We start from the raw sequence: 22,500 nt of genomic DNA, 5'->3' as shown, positions 1-22,500 counted from the left end.
AGAGAGAGAGAGAGAGAGAGAGAGAGAGAGAGAGAGAGAGAGAGAGAGAGAGAGAGAGAGAGAGAGAGAGAGAGAGAGAGAGAGAGAGAGATGAACAAAAGACTGTCAATCAAGAGTAATAGATAGGCTGGCCATCTGCGCTTGGGAGAGAGGGAGAGAGGGAGAGGGAGAGGGAGAGAGGGAGAGGGAGAGAGGGAGAGAGAGAGAGAGAGAGAGGGAGAGGGAGGGGAGGTGAGAGAGATAGGAAGGGAATGAAGGATGAAACATTGTGTGGAACGAAGTGGAGAAGGAAGAAGAGGAGGGAGAAAGGGGAGGAAGGAAGGGAGGGAAGGAAAGAGGAAGGGAAGGAAGAGGAAGAGAGAAAGGAAAGAGGGAAAGGAGAGAAAACAAGAAAAGAGAAAGGGAGGAACAGGCAGAAGATGAAAAGATGAGCAGAGAGAGAGAGAGAGAGAGAGAGAGAGAGAGAGAGAGAGAGAGAGAGAGAGAGAGAGAGAGAGAGAGAGAGAGAGAGAGAGAGAGAGAGGAACGTGTAAAGGCATCTAAAACATTTTCTCTTTCCTGTCTAGAAAAAAAGAAAGAAAAAAAGGAAAAAGGAAAAAAAGTAGGAAAAATAACCTTGCTTTCAACGTAATATTTTTGCAAAGAGAGAAAATTACTGGAACACGTGTACCAGAGAGAGAGAGAGAGAGAGAGAGAGAGAGAGAGAGAGAGAGAGAGAGAGAGAGAGAGAGAGAGAGAGAGAGAGAGAGAGAGAGAGAGAGAGAGAGACAGTGTTCTGATAGTGACACGCAACAATAACACAATCTCGGGAAGGAATTACGATACGAAGGGAAGGGAAGAGGAAGAGGAAGGGAAGAGGAAGGGAAGGGGAAGGGAAGGGGGAAGACAGCCTCTTTCCATCATGTTTTCATTAGTAGACATAACAGGTAAACGTGGCCGCACACACCTGAGGGAGAGAGGGAGAGAGGGAGGGACAGCGAGGGAGAGTGGCGGAAGATGTGAAAGTAACCGAGGAAGGAGAAGATAAAGGAAGGAAGGAAGGAAGAAAGACTGGAGATGGAAAGGAAAGTTATAGGGAAATGAAAAGGAGGAAAAATGAAGGAGAAAAGGAGGGAAAGAAGGAAGAAAGGAAGGAAGGAAGAAGGGAAGAAAGGAATTGAATAGCAGTATTGAGAAGGAAGGAAGGAACGAATGAACGAACAAACAAAATAACGAAAGAAAGGAAGAAAGGAAGGAAAATAAGGAAGAAAGTGAACAAATCAGAAGAATAAAGAAGAAATGAAAAAATACAGTACTTTCACCACCACCACCACCATCACAACATCACGCACCGTACCTGCACCAATACCCAATCAATAACATCGTACCCTAAGCAAAACTATCGCGCATATAAGAACTTACTAAGGGCAACACAATGGAACACAATAGAAGGACACCAGCCTGCACACTTATGCATTAGTTACATTCCGTTACGCTGGCAGTTCCGTTAGGGAGATCAAAGGAAGGGAGAGAGAGAGGATAGTCTGAGCACTCGTGTCTTTATTCTTGCATGACGGAGCACGGTGGCAGGAGAGAAGTGGCAATTTTAATAGAGTATCAATATTACACGCTTTGGAAACGCTTCATGTTGCGCGCACACACACACACACACACACACACACACACACAGTCAACAATTACCTCTCTTCCACACATGTATTGTTCCTGTTTTTTTTTTCTCATCTTTCCTCTTCCACACACACACACACACACACACCCCATCAATATTTCTCAGTTACACACTCTTTCCTCCTATCTTCCCCTTTCCTCTTTCCCTTCCCAGTAGCGCCACCCTGTCAGCTATTCTTCCTTTTGCACACTCCTCCTCCTCCTCCTCCTCCTCCTCCTCCTCCTCTTCCTATTCCCCTCTCCCACTGTCAACTATTCTTCCTCTTGCACACTCACTCTCACACTCCTTCACCCCCTGCCTATTCCCCCACTCCCGCTGCGCCACCTTCCGCGATTGGTCCGTCAGCCGCCAGCGCCACCTGTGATTGGGCGCGTCAATGTTTGATTAAGGCCACCACGCACCAATTAGCCACCTGACGGCCGCCGCTCTTTGAATCAGTAGGGAAATTTGAAAATGTAAATAGATTTCAGAAAAATAGTCACTCTTTTTTTTTTTAGCTTCTTTTGTGTGTGTGTTTGTGTGTGTGGATAGATGGGTGGGTAGGGTGGTATACAGGTGGTTGGGTGGATGGGTGGATGGGTGGATGAGAGGATGCAATTACTAGGATCCTCTTCTTCCTCTCTCTCTCTCTCTCTCTCTCTCTCTCTGCTCTCTCTCTCTCTCTCCTGCTCTTCTTCTTCTTCTTCCTCCTTCAAAAGAGAGAGAGAGAGAGAGAGAGAGAGAGAGATGCCTCCACTCACGTACGCACACATTCACAAAGGCCCACTGATCTTTCCTCTCTCTCTCTCTCTCTCTCTCTCTCTCTCTCTCTCTCTCTCTCTCTCTCTCTCTCTCTCTCTCTCTCTCTCCAATATTTTTTACCCCTTTTACTCCCTCTCACTCTTCTTTTCCCTCCTCCTTTCTCCTCTCACAAAAAAAAAAAAAAATGAAAAAAAGTAAAAAAAAAAATCCCTTTGAGGTTGAAACGCAAAATGGCGATGTTCCTGGTGGTGGTGGTGGTGGTAGTGGTGGTGGTGGTGGTGGTGCACCTCGCTGGAATTTCTTATTTACACTGGTCTTTTGTAATTAGGAGCTGCGAGTGACTGGAGAGAGAGAGAGAGAGAGAGAGAGAGAGAGAGAGAGAGAGAGAGAGAGAGGGAGAGGGAGAGGGAGAGAGAGAGAGAGAGAAAGTAAGAGTGAGAGTGAGAGGGAGAGGAAGGCGAAGAAGGAATGGAAGAGGTAGGTGTGAGTGAGTGTGTGAGAGGAGAGGGAAAAGGTTAATTGATGAGAGTAAGTGCGTGATGGGAGGAATGGGGTAAAGGAAGGGTATGGGAAGGAGACGAAAGGGAAGGTGGAAGGGATGTCAGAAAGGACGGAGAGGAAAGAATGGGAAGGTAAAGGATGCAGAGAGAAGAAGGGGAAGGAAGAGAATGGCAGGGATGAATTAACGGAATGGGAGGGAAGGGAAGGGAAGGGAATATTACCATTTGAGTGATGGGATGTGTGAATGGATGGAAGGCAAAACATTACGGAGTGCCTCAATTGTCTGGTGATGTGTGTGTGTGTGTGTGTGTGTGTGTGTGTGTGTGTGTGTGTGTGTGTGTGTGTGTGTGTGTGTGTGTGTGTGTGTGTGTGTGTGTGTGTGTGTGTGTGTGTGTGTGTGCGGCAGACAGCAGCAGACAGCGGCAGACGGCCAGGCAATCTGATGGCAGCGGTGAGTACACGTCGCGGCAACACCCGCCAGTGTCCCGCCATCCATAGTGCAGCGGCCGCGAGTCAATGTTGCACGGCGCCATGCATTATGGACGCCACACCCTGACGATCCCGCCGCCACCAACACGCCTTATATATATATATATATATATATATATATATATATATATATATATATATATATATATATATATATATATATATATATATATATATATATATATATATATATATATATATATATAATGTAGCGTACTTAATTGCGGCAAATGTGGTGGGTGAGTGTGGTGTGATACAGTGTGGCGGCAGGTGCAGTGGCGGTATGTGGCGTGGCGAGGCGCGGCAGCCACTTTTCAAGGGATTTAGGACGAGACGGCGGCAGGAGCCTCCAGACGGCGGAGGGAGTCAACAGGATGAGCCCCGAGGCCTCACCAGCACAGCAGCGGCGGCACCGCCAGCCACCTCCGCTGAACGTCGCCACCACCACCATCACCACCGCTGCCGCCGCCGCCGCCGCTGCACCGGACACCACACCGCCGCCGTGCACGTGGCGTGGCGATGGTGGTGGCGGCGGCGGCGGCGGTGGGGTGGCGCAGGGCCATATGGGTCACATTACAGCGGCTCGATGTAATGTGTATCACAAGGCCATTATTGTGATCTGTGGATCCCCGGCGCGGGGCGGCGGGCAAGAAGGGCGGCGCGGGACGGCGGGGCGGCGGGGCGCGCGCCGCTCTGACCCGCACCGCCGCGGGATCACGATTATGGACCATTTGAGGGCAAGAAGGGCACGCAGATGGGTTTTCTATCCTCCTTGGGCGCCTCATCTATTCATTGCCTGCCGCCGCGCACCGGCCGGGGCCTGACGCCGCGGGTTGCGTAATGCCAGGGCGGGGGCGCGGCGGCGGGCTGGGCCAGGGTAGGTGTACAGGCGGCCGTGGCGGCGCATGGGGCTCGCTTCCCCAAGTGGTGGCGTGAGTAAAGCTGAGAGCTCAGCGTGAGTAAGTGAATCGGCGTCGGCCAACCATTCTGGGAAGCGGAGGCGGCTTTTGACACAAACTTCATCCCATTTACAAGGATTTTGGCGGCTCGGGGCCCGCACTTGACCCCCCTTTTTACGATCTTTTTATTTCGCGTTATCGAATTAGCCGGTTTTGTGTGCCACTCTTGAAAAGTTATCAGGAAATTGAATGCCGAGGGTTCGATATCGTCAAAGTTTTGCACCAAATGAGATGCTTCATCGCGGCGAATTCATTGGCGGGGCCGAGCCGCCTCCAACATTGCGTCGCTCCAACCCGCGGCCCTGCCACGCTCCACGGACGCCCATTTTCTGAGCCATTTAGAAGTTGGCAATCCGCTTACACGCGGCCATCGATCACACCGACCCGGATGACGAGATTTGTTTGGATTTGTCAGGTAGGGACTCATACGCCGCCCGCCGCACACCAAACACACACACACACACACACACACACACACACACACACACACACACACACACATGGTCCCCAGGGATGGATAACAGGATCATCAAAGCCACAAAAAATATACATGAATATTGCTCCACGAATTACATTATGTTCCTCCTCCTCCTCCTCCTCCTCCTCCTCCTCCCCCTCCTCCTCCTCCTCGTCATCTTCCAGTGCCGTTACCCTTCATCGTCATCGTCACCATTACCATCATCATCATCTCAATCATCTACCAATAGTCATTATTATTATTATTATTATTATTATTATTCATTAACGAGTAATTTATCTCAAAAGAGCTTGAACGTGTAATGCTATGTAAGGTAACACACACACACACACACACACACACACACACACACACACACACACACACACACACACACACACACACACACACCTCAAATATGATTACAAACTTTCCTTCTTTCCCCTTATCCCAGTTTTTCTTTCCTTCCTTCTTTCTCTTTTCTTTCTTTCTTTCTCATTTCTTTCTTTATAACTTTTCCTTCACCTTTTCTTTCTTTTCTCCTTCCTCCTCCTTTCTTTCTTTCTTTCTTTCTTATCTTCCTCCTTCCCTATTAAATCCTCCTTCAATTCTTGTTCCTGTTTTTGTTGTTTTCTTGCTTCTTTTCCTCCTCTCACTAGTTATAATCGACTGACTGACTGACTGACTGATTAAAACACTATTTTGCGATACCATAACGATTACCACGAGGATAAAACAACAGCAACCGAATGATTAATATAACTCATTCATAAACAGTTGCCTATACCATAAACCCTTTCACTACGAGACAATTAACAGCCCCAGAAGTAATGCGCGAGATATTTATAAGTATCTATAATGAATATGATGAAAAACAGTGGATTTTGCAGTTTCTACCCAGTTTAAAGATTGGTGGTGTGTGGAACAAGCAACGATGCCTCAGAGTGATTGGTAATGAAGGAAAGGTGTACCAAATAGCATTCAGAGCTAATATTTATATCTTCAACTCCATACACAACTGATCCATCAATGTCTATAGAAGTGTAACGCCAAATTTGATCCCCATGAGTGAGGCAGGATCAAGGTTGCAAGGAGGATTAGAGGAAGGTAATCGAGATCCTAAACTTTAAACACTTTCTCGCCTCATCAGGAACAGACGTGAATGTTGCTCCAAGAATTACATCATCTATCACTGCACTCATAAGAAATACTCACTTGAAAATCACCGCTAACTTTCACTACAGTCTGTTAAAAAAGAAATAGACGAAATAAAGGCGCTAAGAGGCTTGACAATGCAATCCCTCGTTTTGAAACACGCGTTAGCTTGACAAAGTATGAAGGAAGAGCATTTGTCTGTCTGTCTGTCTATCTACGTATCTATCTACATATGTACTTGCTTCTCTTCTTTTGTGTCTTATGTGTGAAAAAAAAAATAAACCTTAACTATCACACCTGGTTCAAATTAAAAGTAAAACCACCAAAAAACATTACGAAGAATTAAGAAAAGGCAAGGCAGAAAGCAAAAAACCTTGAGGTATTCCACTGGCTGCCTTGTGTTTAGTTACCGTATTAGCATTATTATGAAGCAACTATTACGACCGTTTCCTCAGGGCCAGATGGCGTATTGTAGGGTATTCTAACGCCATTGTAATAGTAAATAAGGCATCGGTGGTGGTGGTGGTGGTGGTGGTGGTGGTGGTGGTGGCGGTAGCAGAAGCGAGCGTGTGTGATATAGTGGAAATGACTTGTGTCTTAATTATACTATAGGGAGAAAGAGGGAGAGGAGAGTGAGCCAAGAGGAGGAAGCGTGCTCTCTCTCTCTCTCTCTCTCTCTCTCTCTCTCTCTCTCTCTCTCTCTCTCTCTCTCTCTCTCTCTCTCTCTCTCTCTCTCCCCCGTTCCAATAACCCAAGTCGTATTTCTCCATTCCCGTTGTCACACTCGGGAACTTTCAACCTCAGAGAGAGAGAGAGAGAGAGAGAGAGAGAGAGAGAGAGAGAGAGAGAGAGAGAGAGAGAGAGAGAGAGAGAGAGAGAGAGAGAGAGAGAGAGAGAGAGAACGGTAGTGGTAGTGGAAGGGAAAAAGGTAGCACGGTGAGATTAACTGAGCCTAAACCATCATCGCTGGAAATACTTGAGCTGCGTGCGTGACTTTGTGTGTTGTTATTATAAGCAGCTGTGTTTTTTATTGTTATTTTTCTTATCTATCTTATTTGTTTATTGATTTAGTTTATTATTATTATTATTATTATTATTATTATTATTATTATTATTATTATTATCACAGCTTCTTTCTTCTTGTTCTTCTTCCTTCTGCTTTCATTGTCAGTTTTTTTTTTTTTCAGTCTCTTCGTTTTTATCATATCTTATTTTTATCTATTCATCCATCTATCTATCAATCTGTCCTAATATATAATCTATCAATATGTCCATCTGTCTATCTGTCAGTCTATCCATGTATCTATCTATCTATCTGTTCATCTATCTATTCAGTTTTACACATTTCTCTATCAATCTGTGTTATCTTTTTTTAATTAATGTTCACCATCTCAAATGTTTCCAGCACCAAGAAGTTCAAACTCTCTCTCTCTCTCTCTCTCTCTCTCTCTCTCTCTCTCTCTCTCTCTCTCTCTCTCTCTCTCTCTCTCTCTCTCTCTCTCTCTCTCTCTCTCTCTCTCTAGCAATGAAAGTCCCCATCAGTAAGGACAACACACACACACACACACACACACACACACACGACAAAAGAATGGCGACCTTTTATTGGTGAAATATTCCAGTAAGGAGCATCTTTTATACCTTGCAGTGTTAACAAACCTCTACATCATTATTTTTTTTAGTGAGCCACTCCAAGATGACCACAGTTGCTTCTCTGAGGGTGCAGTCAGTAGGTGTATGGTGCACTGCATGTTGCGAGGGACTGGAACGCTTACAATGATATAAATACCCCGCCCAGCATTCGTAACATTAATTATCTTAAACACAGAGCAAATTACCAATAAAGTGTCCTAATTGTTTGTATTATTAACCCGTTCAGTGATACGAAATAGTTAACAGAAGCAATGTGTGAATTCCTTCTAAGCATCTACAAGAAAGTTAGGGGATAAAAATGAATATATTTTTGCAATTCCTTCAAAGATTGGATGTGGCTGTAGGAGTAAAGATGCAAGGAGTGATTGGTAATTAGGGAAAGGTGTACTGAATATTAGTCAAAGGATAAGAAACATTTAGATTACGAATAGTTTAAGACTGGCAATAGGGAGAAGATGTCATGAATTGCATAACCTTAGTCTCCATTTGTCGCAATACCAAAAGATCTTTAAATTAGGAACATTATCAAAACTGGCAACAGGGACAAGTTATATTTGTTTGTTAGTTTTTTTTTCCAGTTTTTTACGTCTAGTTTCCTTAGTCTATCATGCCTAGGACGGTGCCTACTAACGAATGACTTTGGTTTAGGCATTTGGGACCCGTTGCCTACCCGGAGTGGATGCCCTTCCTACCCTCGGACAGCGCAAATCAATAACATGAAACTATACAAATGAAAAATCTATACAAATACGATGATAAATACAACAACAAACAAATAAATGAATAAATAAGAAACCCTTTCATAAACATTCAAACAGCAGCAAAAAACTCACAAGAAGTGCAGGAGCCACAAATTGAAACTGCAGACAAATATTCATTCATTAAAAACTCTCGCTTCTTACACCACAAATTAATAAGAAGAACGCCGTCCTCGCAGCACCACCAGCAGCATGAAAATTAGCCTAATCTTGATAAAGCGCTACCAGCAGTAATCAGCAGTAGTTACAGTTAGTTAGGCGAGAGAAGTTTACGCCGAGACACCTCAGACCAAGACCCAGATCGAGACCCAGACCAAGACCTACCCGATGACAAAATGCATTAAAAAAATAAATAAATAACTGAATTACCATAAGAATGAGATCTCAAGGCATAGCAGAGCGTGACGTGAACTTGAAAAATCAGCCTTATGAGTTGCAGAGAGAGAGAGAGAGAGAGAGAGAGAGAGAGAGAGAGAGAGAGAGAGAGAGAGAGAGAGAGAGAGAGAGAGAGAGATTTACAAGGCCAGTACTCTCTAAAAAACATCAAAGTCTCGTAAAAACCTCTGGGTAAATAGAAAGAAAATGAACAGGAAGAGGTATATAGCCCAGCCTAGTTCATTTAGCTCAAGCACAGCATAAAGTTAATTACCCTAGCACGTTAACTGGCGAGCAAGATTCAAAATTAACTTGAATTAAGGGGAAAGGAGACTGGGTTAGCGGCGGGGGTTGGTTGGGCGAGGTTCGGGAGGGTTGGTATCCCTGGGGTGGGGTGAGTGCGTCTGAGCGGGCGCGGGAAGCAATAAGAGGGTAGTAATTTATTTCGCGTCGACAGCCGTGGATTTACTCGGAGAAAATAATTGACCCACTAAATCCTTGGGGGTTCTCGTCCCCTCTCATTGGCCCCACGCCGGGATTTCTGATACTGTTCGTCCTGGTTCCTTCGTTCGCTTTTTTGTTTGCTTTTTCGTTTTTTTTTTCTTTCTATATTTATTTAACTGCATGTACGTATTTTTCTATCTATTCAACTCTTATCTGTCCGTTTTTTCTGTCTATTTATTTATCTATTTACCTATATTATCTTTCTATATATTCAATTATCTATTTATCTGTCCGTTTGTCTATCTGTCTATACATCTATCAATTTATTTATATGTTTATTCATTCTCGTACGCTGGAATTAATAGGACGTCTCAGTTTATCAGACGCTGGAATAACCTGGCGTATGTTTATATTTAGTCTCGTAACCTAAGTCTGAATTATTGTACATTTTTATTTAAGCTGGAATCGGTTGGGCGTTTCAGTTTACCGTACGCTGGAACAAGTTGGTGTATGTTTATATCAGCTATCGTACGGTGGAACTGAATTATTGTACCCGTCTATCCCTTACCAACAGAATAAGCTGTTTGATGTTTAAATATAAATTCCTTATCGTAAAATTATTGTGCTTAGTTTTTCCTTATATTTTTTAGAATAGGTTCCTGTACTCTCTCTCTCTCTCTCTCTCTCTCTCTCTCTCTCTCTCTCTCTCTCTCTCTCTCTCTCTCTCTCGCAGCGGGGAACCCACAAATAACAGCACTGATTACTCTTGTACCACGTTCTTATTGCCTAATTTTGTCGCACGCCATCAGATCATAAATCACGGGCGATGAGGGAGAGGGTGAGAGAGACGGAGATGAAGTGAGAGGGAGAGGGAGAGGGAGAGAGGGAGGGAAGGGTGTGGATGACTGTGAATAACCGCACACACACACACACACACACACACACACACATGCATTATCATTAAGGTTAGCACTTTTCAAATCCGTTTTCATTGTTTTTTTTTTCTTTCTTTCTTCTTTTCATTTTCAGCTTTTTTTTTTTTTATTTTTCGTTCTGTCGTTGGTGTTGCTAATGCTATTTTATTTATTTATTTATTTGTTTATTTATTTATTTTAGATGGGAACCTTTTTATTTGTTATTGTTTTATTGGTCGTATTATTAAGATTACAAATTTATCTATATATATATATATTTTTTTTTCCTTCTAGTGTTCGTTACTTTTTTTTATGGATTTATATACCTATTATTAAAAAAAGGAAAAATACGTCCTTTTTCATATTCTTCCCTTTTTTTGTTTGTTTTTTGGTTGAGTTGTTGTTGTTGTTGTTGTTGTTGTTGTTGTTGTTGTTGTTAAGATAACCAGATAAATCCTTTCTTTCCCCTGTCCCTTTTCCTTTCCTCTTCATCACCTTCGTCTTCCATGTCATGTCATCGTTACTATTAAGATACAGAAAAAATAAATAAATAAATAAAATAAATAAATAATAAATAAATAACAAAAAACACACTTTCTCGCTACTCTCTTCCTTTATATCTTCCGCTACTAAAATAGAAAAAACAAAAACAACAACAACAACAATTTAATTACAACTTCATTTCTCTCTCATTCATGTATCCTTCCTATTATGCTACTAAGATACTCAAATATAATGCTTTTCTTTCCCCTTTTAATATCGCTTTACAAGGTCACTAACCCACCAACACGCCCTGCTCTCTAATAACCGTTTGTGTTAAGCTGCTGCTGTGAGGGAGGGAGCGGGGAGAGATGGGAAGGGGGGCGTGAGGGGATGGAAGGGTGCAAAGGAGGAGCTGGTGGTGGTGGTGGTGGTTATGATGGTAGTGATTGTAATAGTGGTAGTAAATACTTAAAATACTTGGAGGTGAAGGTGGTTGTCGCCTGCATCATTACTACAGTTACTTATAATTACTTAAAATAATAAAAAAATAATAATAAATAGAAGAAAAAAAATGTTTGGACATAAAAGAAAACACGAAATTTTCAGAGAGAGAGAGAGAGAGAGAGAGAGAGAGAGAGAGAGAGAGAGAGAGAGAGAGAGAGAGAGAGAGAGAGAGAGAGAAGAATGGTGGACACTTTATAAGACTTTAAGGTGTAATTCAAGAGGATTGCCATAAACTTCACATTGAGATTCCAACAACGATGTCACACTTTTGTCGGGGCGGGGCGGGGCTGGCCGGGGCGGGGCGGGGCGGGGCGGGGCGGGATGGGGCGGGGCGGGGAGGGGAGGGGCGTGGCGGGGCGGGAGAAGGATGGAAGAGAAAGCGGGGAAGGGATGAGATGGGAAGGAAGGGCTGGAACGCATTTAAATAGCTTCGTTGAGAGAGAGAGAGAGAGAGAGAGAGAGAGAGAGAGAGAGAGAGAGAGAGAGAGAGAGAGAGAGAGAGAGAGAGAGAGAGACTAAGCCGACATTTACCTTCTATTTAAACCTGTATGTGATCATCTATCTATTCTCCACCTATTTGTCTATCTATTTATCTGTCAGCCTCTTTATCTATCCATGTATCTATCTACGAGTTTTCATTTACCTATCTATTAATTTATTCACTTATCTATCTATTTATCTATCCTTATGTCTACTAATCTTACTGTCTATCTATCTATCTACCCGTGTACTAATCTATCTCACTGTCTATCTATCTATCTACCTATCATTTAATTATCTAACTCTTTAATCGTCCACCTCCACCCATCAATACACACAACAATGAACTAAGCAGTGCATTTACCCACCAATAAACTAACAAACTTCCTCTCTCTCCCTCTCTCCCTTCCCCCCTTCCCTCTGAACCCTCCACCTCCTTCACCGCCTTCTGCAGGTATGGTTCCAAAACAGAAGGGCGAAATGGAAGAAACGTAAGAAAAGCAACTCCGTCTTTCGCTCTGCCGGTTCCCTGTTGCCCTCCCCGTCCCTGCCTCCCCTTCCCTCCCATGGGCGGCGACTCCTTCGGGTCCATGTTTCCCTCGTCGGACACCCGTTGGACCATGGGCGGAATGGGACCTATCAATACAGGTGAGAGGGAGAGGGATGGGGGTGTTAAGGAAGGATGGGTTGAGAAAAGGGGTGTATTTTGTTGAGGAATGGGTGGATGGGTTAAGGGAGGGAGGGATGGGGGAGATGGGTGGGGTGATGGGTGAGGAGATGGATGTTAAATGGTGTTTTTGGGGGAGAGAGAGAGAGAGAGAGAGAGAGAGAGAGAGAGAGAGAGAGAGAGAGAGAGAGAGAGAGAGAGAGAGAGAGAAAGAGAGAGAGAGAGAGAGAGAGAGAGAGAGAGAGAGAGAGATACCAACATAAACCAAACAAAAAAAAAAGAAAAAGAAAAAAAGAACGAAAATGATACTAACAACCCTATTTTTCCTCCCCTTCCCTTCCCTCCCCTCCCTTTCCCTTCCCTTCCCCATCACCCCTGCCCTTCCCTTCACCCCCCTACAGGCATGGGCACCGGCACCTTGGGTCTGACCTCGCCCCTCCAGCGGCAGGGTCTGGGGCAGCTGGGACAAGGGGGCATGACTATCTCCCAGTCCTTCAGTCAGTCCCTGGGGCAAGGCTTTGGTCAGGGATTAGGGCAGGGATTGGGGCAGGGGTTCGGTCTGGGCCAGGGACAAGGGTTGGGGCTTGGACAGGGCCAGGGGCTGAGTCAGGGATTCGGGCAAGGTTTGGGGCAGGGTCTAGGGGGCTCCACGTCTCCCCTGCCTAGTGGTCTGTCTAATATGGGGGGTGGTACTCCTACTTCGATGTACCAGCCTCACTACCAGGCGTTCACCTCCCTCAACACTGCCCTTGGGGACTACACAGGTGAGTGACTGAGGTGGTGGTGCTGGTGGTAGTGGTAGTAGTAGTGGTGGTGGTGGTGGTAGTTGGCAGTTAATCTTCTCGTATTATTCCAGTACATATATATATTTTTTTTTACCGAGGCAAATTAATACCACAGGACTTTAGACTGCACACTGCACACTGCACATGCATACTTCCCGCATCTTTAGCGCCTCCCAGTCTTATCTCCCCTAATGTGCCTGCATCTCTCAGCCTCACCTCTGTTTACATTATACCAGCGATCAGGTTTTGCATGAGATCAGATGAGAGAGAACTTAAAATTGAAGGATAAATAAATAGCATAATCATTATACTACAATATCTTTAGCGTGTCAGTCTTACCTCTTACAGTCCACCAATGAAGGCAACACGGTAAGGAGAGTGAAGCAAAACACGCTGGTAAATTTTCAGACAGTCAGCCCAGCACCTTTTGTATATGCTTGTACAGTCAAGGTCATAAATCTTGTATCGTTCTTTGTTATTATTGTTGTTAGTGTTCTTTTAATTTCTTTCCTCTTTTCATCTTCCATTACCTCCTCCTCCTCCTCCTCCTTCTCTGGTTCTCCTTCTGCCTCCTCTTCCTCATCCTCTTCCCCACCTCACTTTTCCTTCCTTTTCATGTACCATCATCTCATCCTCCTCCTCTTCTCCTCCTCCTCCTTCTCCCTTTCCTTCATATCGCTTTCCTTTCCTCTCCTCCTCCTCCTCCTCTTCCAGTACAAAAACTCTCCCCAGGTCATCTCTCTCTATTTTCCCTCCCTTCTGTCTTTCCTCCTTCCTCTTCCAGCAGTCTCCCTCGTGTCTCTTCCCCTCTCCCTTCCTCTCTATCTTTAATAGGGCGCCTCTTCTTCCCTTCCCCCTTTTTTTCCCTTACACTTTCTGTTCTTTCCTCCCTCGCTGCATGCCGTTCTCCTCCTCCTCCTCCTCCTCTTCCTCCTCCTCTTTCTCCTCCTCGCCTCAGCTTCCATTGTTCCCTCCTCTCTCACTTCTTGTTTCTTTCTTCTCTCTCTCTCTCTCTCTCTCTCTCTCTCTCTCTCTCTCTCTCTCTCTCTCTCTCTCTCTTCCCCAGTCTTCCCTCACCTTACCCTCTTCCCCCTATCTGACCTCTCCCTGCACCTATTACCCTGAATGACCCTCTTCTCCCCTCAGTTCCTCCCCACTTTCACCATTCCTCCCTTTCCTCACCCTAATTTCGTTTTCTTTCATATTTTCTTCCTTTCTCCTTCCTCTCTCTCTATATATTCCAGCTCTGGTCTTTACTTATTCTATTTTCTCTCTTCCTCCTCTTTCCTTCAGTCTCCTCTTCCTCTTTTCTCCTCTTCTTCCTCTCCCTAATTCGCTATATTTCTCTTCCTCCCCCTTCCATCATCTTAATTCATCTTCTCTCCCTTCCCTTCACCCTGTTCTCCTCCTCTTTCCCTCACCTTAACGCATCTTATCTCCCTTCCACCCTTTTCCCCTCACCCTGATGCACCCTACACCCCCTTCCTTTCACCATAACTTATACATCCCCCCTCTTCTCCCCCCTCTCCCTCATTCTAATCTCTAGCCATTCACCCTGTCTTCCTCTTCTCCCTCGCCTTCATCCACCCTGCCTCTCTTGGTCCTTCCTCTTCCTCCCACCCTGATGCACCCTATTTCATTTCCTCCTTCCTCTCACCTAAACTCATAACTACCTCCTCCCCTTCCTACCCCCCCCATACCTAGGCTCACCCTGTCCCCCACACTCCGTCACCCTGATTCACCCAGACAGCTCTGTAACCAACTAAAGACAGCCGCTTTGCCACCATCTCCCCCCCAGGCTCTCCACTGAACTCCCCGGGGCTCCCCTCTGGTCTCGGCTCCCCGGCTACGCCCCCAAACAGCGGATCCTCTTCGCCAGCCACTCACCATCACCACCAACACCACCAGCAGCAGCAACACCAGCAGCAGCACCACCACCACCACCAGCAACTCAACACACACCAGCAGCATCAACAGCAGCATCAACACCAACAAGAGGGGAACTGTATGGGGTCAATGGGGTCAATGGGGTCAATGGGCGGGGAGGATATGTGGCGCGGCACCAGTATTGCACAGTTACGGAGGAAAGCTATTGAACATTCTATCAGTTTTAAGTGAAAGGATTGTTTGTGTTTGTGTTGTGTTGTGTTGTGTGTGGGTTTGTTTGGGTGTGTGTGTGTGTGTGTGTTTGTTTAGTAGGTTTGTGTATCTTTGTGTGTGTGTGTGTGTGTGTGTGTGTGTGTATGAATGTGGGTCTTCTCAAACTCCTCCTCCTCCTCCTCCTCCTCCTTCTCCTTCTCCTCCTCCTCCTCCTCCTCCTCCTCCAGTCTATGCCATTCTTCTTTACAAAAATATCCCTTTATTTTTCAACTCATGTACCCAAAATTGTAACACTGTCTTGCCATTATCAAATAAAAGTGAGTGAAAAAAAAAGAAAATGGTGAAAATGAGAGAGAGAGAGAGAGAGAGAGAGAGAGAGAGAGAGAGAGAGAGAGAGAGAGAGAGAGAGAGAGAGAGAGAGAGAAATCATGTTTACCTTCAAAAATAATTAGTGTTAACAATGTCTGGGAGAGAGGGAGAGAAAGAGAGAGAGAAAAAAAAAAGTTAGAGAGCGAGAAAGAAAAAAAAAACAAGGAAAAAAAAAAAAGGAAATGTCAAAATCACAGCTGAAAAAAAGAAAGGAAAAAAAAAAAGGAAAAATAGACAGGAAGAGAAAAACAAACACACAACACAACAATATTTTCCCTGCATTTCTTTCCTTTCTTTTTTCCCTTCCCCAAATCGTAATCCTTTATGACAGTGACCGCAGACCCCGCCCCGCCCCGCTTGCCCCGCCCCGCACCTCCCCGCCCCGCCCCGCCCCGCCCCGCTCATAATATGGCCAATCTACTGCTAATATTTCCACGTCTCTCAGGGGGTACACGGGGAACAGCGAAGGGGGGAAGGGGGAAGGGGGTATAGGAGAGGTTATGGTGTGGAGGGGGTAGGTGGAGGGAAGGGGGGTGTGTGTGGTTGTGGTAGTGGTGGTAGGGAGAGAAGAGGAGGGAGTGAGGGAGAGAGGGAGAGGGAGGGAGAGAGAATATATCTATGTCTGTCTGTGTGTGTGTGTGTGTGTGTGTGTGTGTGTGTGTGTGTGTGTGTGTGTGTGTGTGTGTGTGTGTGTGTGTGTGTGTGTGTGTGTGTGTGTGTGTGTGTGTACCCATGTCAGTTTGCTTGTCTGTCTGTGTGCCTGTCTGCCTGTCTGTTCACTTGCGTGTCTGTCTGTCTGTCTGTCTGTCTGTCTGTCTGTGTATCTGTCTACCACCAAACCAACAAGACATAGCGAAAATAAAATAAAAAAAAATATATATACACAACTAAACACACACATGCATAAACAAACACGAACGTACATTAAAAAAAATAAATAAAAACAATAGCAAGTACGATTTTTTACCAACACACGCACACGAAATTAAACAAAAAAAAAAAAAAAAAGAAAAGAAAAAAAAATACATACACAACACAATATAATCTTCAAGGAAAGGTCAGAGTGGGTCAGTCCTCACGCCCATAGCCACGCCCATTGCCACGCCCATAGCCACGCCCATAGCCACGCCCCTAAGACACGCCCACGCCCCTCAGACACGCCCAGCTCACCCCCAGTTCCCCTCATCCATTCCCTCTAACATATTCCTACCCTTCCCGCCCCTTCCCGCCCCTTCACGCCCCTCCACGCCCCACCACAGGTTCTCCTCACCCACTCACCCCCTTCCTTCACCCCTTCCCGCCCCATTTCGCGTCTCTAATGGAAGGTTTATATGGTTGTAGCCTTTGCGCTGTTTTGTAATGGTGTTTTTATGAAGGTGTGTGTGTGTGTGTGTGTGTGTGTGTGTGTGTGTGTGTGTGTGTGTGTGTGTGTTGCTTTCCCCCTCAATTCCCGTTAATAAAAGCTAATAAAAAAAGTCTCTGTCCCTTACAAGTATACGGTTGGTGTATAGTTATGTATATGTTGAGCTCGAAAATATACGGCAGGGTGTATACTCCACACACACACACACACACACACACACACACACACACACACACACACACACACACACATATACACATACACACACTCTCTTACCTCCAAACACGCATGTACATACACCAAGTACCTTCCACACACACACACACATACACACCTATACAAGCCAGTATACATCCTGCATGAATAATTTACGTATACATATAGTTAAATAAACGTATTCGTCACCGCAATGTATAACCCTAGAAGTGAGTAATAATAATAATAATAATAATAATAATAATAATAATAATAATAATAATAATAATAATAATAATAATAATATAACCTAGAAACCATGAGTAAGTATTGCAGTTTTTTCAGTGTCCCCTTCACCCCCCCCCCACGGAAACCCCCCGCCCATACCCCCACCCATTACAAAGCGCTACCTGTCTGTTAATAGCCCCTTATACATCCCTAGCTCTCAAACTACACCCAAAATACACCAAAATACACCTGAGATTAATACTCTTTTTTACACCTTCAAATTACACCCCGTGACACACTTAAGATACACCGTTTATACCTTTAACATATCCTCTATACTTGAAATACACCCTACATGTCCTTCTTACTTCCTTTACACCTCAAATTACAGCGTCACCCTAAACTACAGTCAAAACAGCCTTTACACCCTTGAAATATAGTTAATATGCTTCCTTTTCACCCTCAGTACACAGTCTTAACGCAGTCTACCCTTCATAACCTTGAAATACTGAAACTACACCTTAAATTCACCCTTTAAAGCTTCAAAATACACCCTTAATTAATATACCCTTTGAATACGCCTTTAATTAACACCCTCACCCTCAGAATACACCCTTAATTAATACACACTCGGAATACACCCTTAATTGATACATACACCATCAAAATACACTCTTATCACACTATTTACACCCTCAACATTGTGTCAGGCATACAAACACACACTTACGACAGGGAGAGATTATGCACATCAGTTCTCGATCTCTCTCTAACTCTTCCTTTATCACAATGTTCTCTTATATTCCTCTCTTCTCCTCCTCCTCCTTCTCCTCCTCCCCCGTCCCCCGAGTTGTCCCCCAGGGCAAGGCTCCCCAGCAGAGGTATGCAGCACGTGTTTGTACTTCAATAGCTCCGTGTCGTAAACGCTGTAAGCTTTGTAAATAAAACCGCGAATAGCAAGGACTGTGTTTGTTTCTTCCATTGTTACCCTTATTAGTTATAGAAAATGGGTAATTTTTTTTTCGTTTTCTTTTATTTTGAGTATTGAAAAGGAGTGACTAAAGAAATGGTGAAGAGTATGGATTGTGTCTTTTTCCCCGTTTTCTCTATCGACGATACAGCGGATAGTGTGTGTGTGTGTGTGTGTGTGTGTGTGTGTGTGTGTGTGTGTGTGTGTGTGTGTGTGTGTGTGTGTGTGTGTTCCCCATTTTCCTTATTAGCGTTAAACTATCACTAGAATCAAAAACAGCATTGAAATCCTAAGTAACTTTCATGACAGCCTCTTGAACAATCACTAGAATCAAAAAACACCATTGAAAACTCTAACAAACTGCACAAGAACGTGTTGACCTATCATTAACACCATAATGAATGAATAAATAAATAAATAAATAAATAAATAAACACTTTTAAAACCAACAACTTCAATTGGAGCAGGTTTCAAGACACTTATCCTTCAATTTTTGACTACCACTGGACCCTACCTCAGCAGGCTTTTTTTTTGTTTACTTACTTATTTATTTATTTATTTATTCTATTTATTATTATTATTTTGTTGCCCTTAGCCGGTGTCTCTCCTACATTACAAAAATAAGTAAATAAATAAATAAATAAATAAATAAATAAATAAAATGTTAAACTAGCACTAGCACTAGAATCATGAAAAAAAAAAAAACTTTGCAAACCTTATCAATTTCCACTACAGCCTATTGAACTATAAGCACAGCAATGAAAACGCCTTTGAACACTCCCAGTATCTCCCACAAGAGCCACTGCAATCTCCTGGGTCATGGCAAGGCAACAATATATGACGCCAGATGGATATTAGATTGAGCGCTACATCTTCCACCAAAAAAAAAAAAAAAAATAAAAAAATAAATAAAAATAAAAAAATAAATAAATAAAAGAAAACATTACTCGTAGGATCGAACCGGCCACTTTACGGCAACGGGCAAAATTCCGTACCCGCAGAGCCACCCGGACCAACGTAGTGTAGATAGTAACAAGGGTAATAGTAACTTACTTGTCTTCAGATGGTGTCCTCTTCTCATTCTTCGTGGTAGTGGTGGTGGTGGTGGTAGTGGTACATTCACACTATCCTGTAAGATCAATATATATGAAACACCAAATGAAGATATATATATATATATATATATATATATAAAAAAAAAAAAAAGGATTATAGTCAATTATATGTATCATTCATTCATTACTTCCTTCTTTTATCCTTACATTTCTTTCCCTTCCATCTATTCCTCTTTTTCCCCCCCGTCTTATTTCCTTTCATCTCTCTCTCTCTCTCTCTCTCTCTCTCTCTCTCTCTCTCTCTCTCTCTCTCTCTCTTGAATTACTACATACAGTTCTGCCACGTATAGATCTACTGTTTATTTGCAGCTTCCCTTATTTCCTTGTATACTTAAACTGTCTCTGGTTAACGAAACTGAGTAAATAATCCGTAGACTTATTTTATTCATTATTTTTTCCTCCTATATACTGCATCTCATCACTCTTTCATTCTTCTTTCCCTTCCCTTCCCCTCCTTCCTTACTTTACTGCAACATCTTCCTCTCTCTCCTCTTTTTTTCCTTTATTCTCCATTTCACCTCTACCATTATCATTAGCGGTCCCAGGACAGGCCCTTGAGGAATATCACACCATCCCGTGCTTTTAGTATCGTTACCCCTAAATATACCTAAATCGTTTTCTTTCATTCTCCTCTTATTGTGGTACGTTTTGTTGTAAATTTTGCCCCCCCCCCCTCTTTATTAACTATCAATACAACTATCTACATACATAAAGCATGCAACACAACACGACAGAATCACGTCAGAACAGCCACATGCACTAAAGACTGGTGTATGTGGCAGAGTAGGGAACGAGAGAAGGATGGCGGAAACTGAGGTGCGGCGTGAAACATATACAAATTATCACGCCACTATTGTTGAAGCGTACTATTACTGAGGGAGACACTAGGCTGCAGCTCACCCATATTACCCCCATCAACACAGGCATATACTAGGTTGGGATGGAATAAGCAAGGGTTGGATAAGACAAGATAGGTTTGGTGAGTGTGTTGCTTCTGATCACCTAGAGCCTCAGAGCTGTTGGCAACCTGGACACACTCGGGGCTTTCAAATACTGAGTAAATGGTTTGATTGTTCGGATAAAACTTTAATTCAGGAGGTAAGTGAAGAGAGGTTAGGTTTAAATCCATTCAGTTTATTAATTTCACTGTTGATTCCTTGACTGTGTAGATCAGATTTGAAAAAAAAAAGCGTCACATTTTGCTAAGGAATAAAGAAAGGGAATAAGTTACTTCCATAATCACTGGTTAAGTTAGAGACGGAGGGATAAGGTTGTTTAGATTAGGCTTTTGTTAGGTTAGGTTAGGGTAACTTGGGTAAGCTTGGGTTAGGTTAGATGAGGTTACGTTAGGTTAAAGTAGACTAACCAGCTTCACCTTAACCTGGCCCAAAACAAACACCGATCTCTCATTATCTATTTGTTAGTGCTAACAAGTTTTGTGTATATGGGCCCTGTTTTCACATACCAGAAGTCGGGTTACCATGAGTGTTTTCCTAAATGATGATGCAAGATCTTTATTACACTGTCACTATAATCATGAAAACATCCTTGAAACACCAATAAGTAATACTAGAGTGACGAAAACACTCTTGGAAACACCAGTAAATCTTCGGTCCGGTCGCAGTCACGGAGTTGGAAGGTTGCATTATCGTACCCTGGCAACCTACGCGTCTCAAACCATGCATGAGGAACATTATAGATGGCATTTGTTGTTATCATGATTGACTTATTTACATACATTTAATATACTTATTTTACTATTTTCACTCATATTTGACTATATTAAGCTGTATTCACCAGTTCCAGTCTGTATATACTTTAATAAGAATATGTATACCTAAAGCTTATCTTATATATATATCTATTTCATTTATATATTTTTCTAACTCATATTTGACTCTATCTAGCTGTATTCATCACTGCTGCATGCATATGGTATTAACAGTGACAAGTATTTTCTAAACCGTATCGTATGCATGTGTTCGAATACAGGGAATATTGGGTGAACTGCCAAAGTACGATAACACACCCTTCAGTTCCCGCAACCGTGACTATGGAGCTATTAAAAGTCAAGATTCGAAACATTTAAGAATACTTGTTATTTTAACCTTTTAATGCCATGTCCGGCCTTTTATTAGCACTGAGATCACTATAGTAAACTGTTTAGGTGGGCATATAGGAAAATATATATATAAGCTATAGAATTACGTATTTATGAGACTATAGGACAAAAAGTGATAATAATTGAACTAACAGTAAAAGAGATAACAGGCTTAACAGGCTTATAGTTACTTACAAATAGATTGTCAATACTACATAAACTACCATAGGAACAAAGCTACAATCACCCAATAGACTAATAGCACAGGTGAGACTAGGGTACGTGAGAACACCTGCCTACGTTAATTAGTGTACCAATTAACCACGTATACCATCACCTGTAATGATCCATACAAAGAACACTAAACAGTACTAACAATCGTCTATATTACAATACTTATCATTACTGTATATATCTTTACTTATCTTCTTATATATAACAATTATCTTTATATCTCACTATAAACAGATAACATTAGGAGCTTCTTATGAGGTAAAGAATCACAAATACCTTCACATTTCCGCGTATTCTAAGTTGTTGTTCATGCGGCGGTGTCTTGCTTTCCTATCCCCGCCTACGTCCTTCTTTTCCATGCCCGTGTATTCCTCCGCGCGACTTGGTGCTCATAAAACAAAGTAGTGCCCGGTGCCGTAATCTTGTTTCTTTTCTTTTTAATATCTTTTACTGCTTTATTTCGCGTTTTAAAAGCACTACTGCTATTTAAATCACGTATTCTCTAACTGTTATGTTTATCTGTTGTCTTTAATTTTCTTTTTTTTTTTTTTATCCACATCATCTCTTCACTTTTATTAATATACTTTCATTTCAAAATTCTCTCTCTCTCTCTCTCTCTCTCTCCCTGCCCAGTGAAGAGGGAACATTGAGGGCGCGGGTACAAGAATGGCGGGGGCGCGGCTTCCTTCACTAACCCAGGGCGGGGAATGGGTAGATGGAGCCGTAGCAATATTTCATGTAGTAGGAGAGGAGACCGTGAAGCCTGAAGGAGAAGCAGAAGGAGGGTTACA

The 22,500-nt window shown here is 43.2% G+C and overlaps 2 protein-coding genes across 3 annotated transcripts in view; one reads left to right on the top strand and one right to left on the bottom strand.

The window, feature by feature from the left end:
* LOC135115511 (protein spalt-accessory-like) overlaps positions 1-18,250 on the top strand; it is a 45,137-nt gene extending 26,887 nt beyond the window's left edge. Inside the window, exons 2-4 of one of the 2 annotated variants that reach the window (XR_010276003.1) lie at positions 12,037-12,230; positions 12,651-13,013; positions 14,807-14,975. Coding sequence is in view for 1 of the 2 variants with exons in the window: in XM_064032367.1 (XP_063888437.1) it covers positions 12,149-12,230; positions 12,651-13,013; positions 14,833-15,152 (765 nt within the window). In the remaining variant the exon portion in view is untranslated. Of the gene's footprint in view, positions 1-12,036; positions 12,231-12,650; positions 13,014-14,806 lie in introns of both variants that reach the window. The other variant, XM_064032367.1, reaches the window with a different exon arrangement.
* LOC135115507 (EGF domain-specific O-linked N-acetylglucosamine transferase-like) overlaps positions 1-22,500 on the bottom strand; it is a 95,841-nt gene that overhangs the window by 69,094 nt on the left and 4,247 nt on the right. Inside the window, exons 3-4 of the mRNA XM_064032360.1 lie at positions 21,986-22,472; positions 19,313-19,388 (exon numbers count right to left, since the gene is read on the bottom strand). The gene's annotated coding sequence lies outside the window, so the exon portion shown is untranslated. The remainder of the gene's footprint in view (positions 1-19,312; positions 19,389-21,985; positions 22,473-22,500) is intronic.

Source organism: Scylla paramamosain, chromosome 29 (assembly GCF_035594125.1).
Source record: "Scylla paramamosain isolate STU-SP2022 chromosome 29, ASM3559412v1, whole genome shotgun sequence".
NCBI lineage: Eukaryota > Metazoa > Arthropoda > Malacostraca > Decapoda > Portunidae > Scylla > Scylla paramamosain.
Note: the sequence above shows the minus strand (reverse complement) of the source record. Positions and strands in the feature narration are given on the sequence as shown.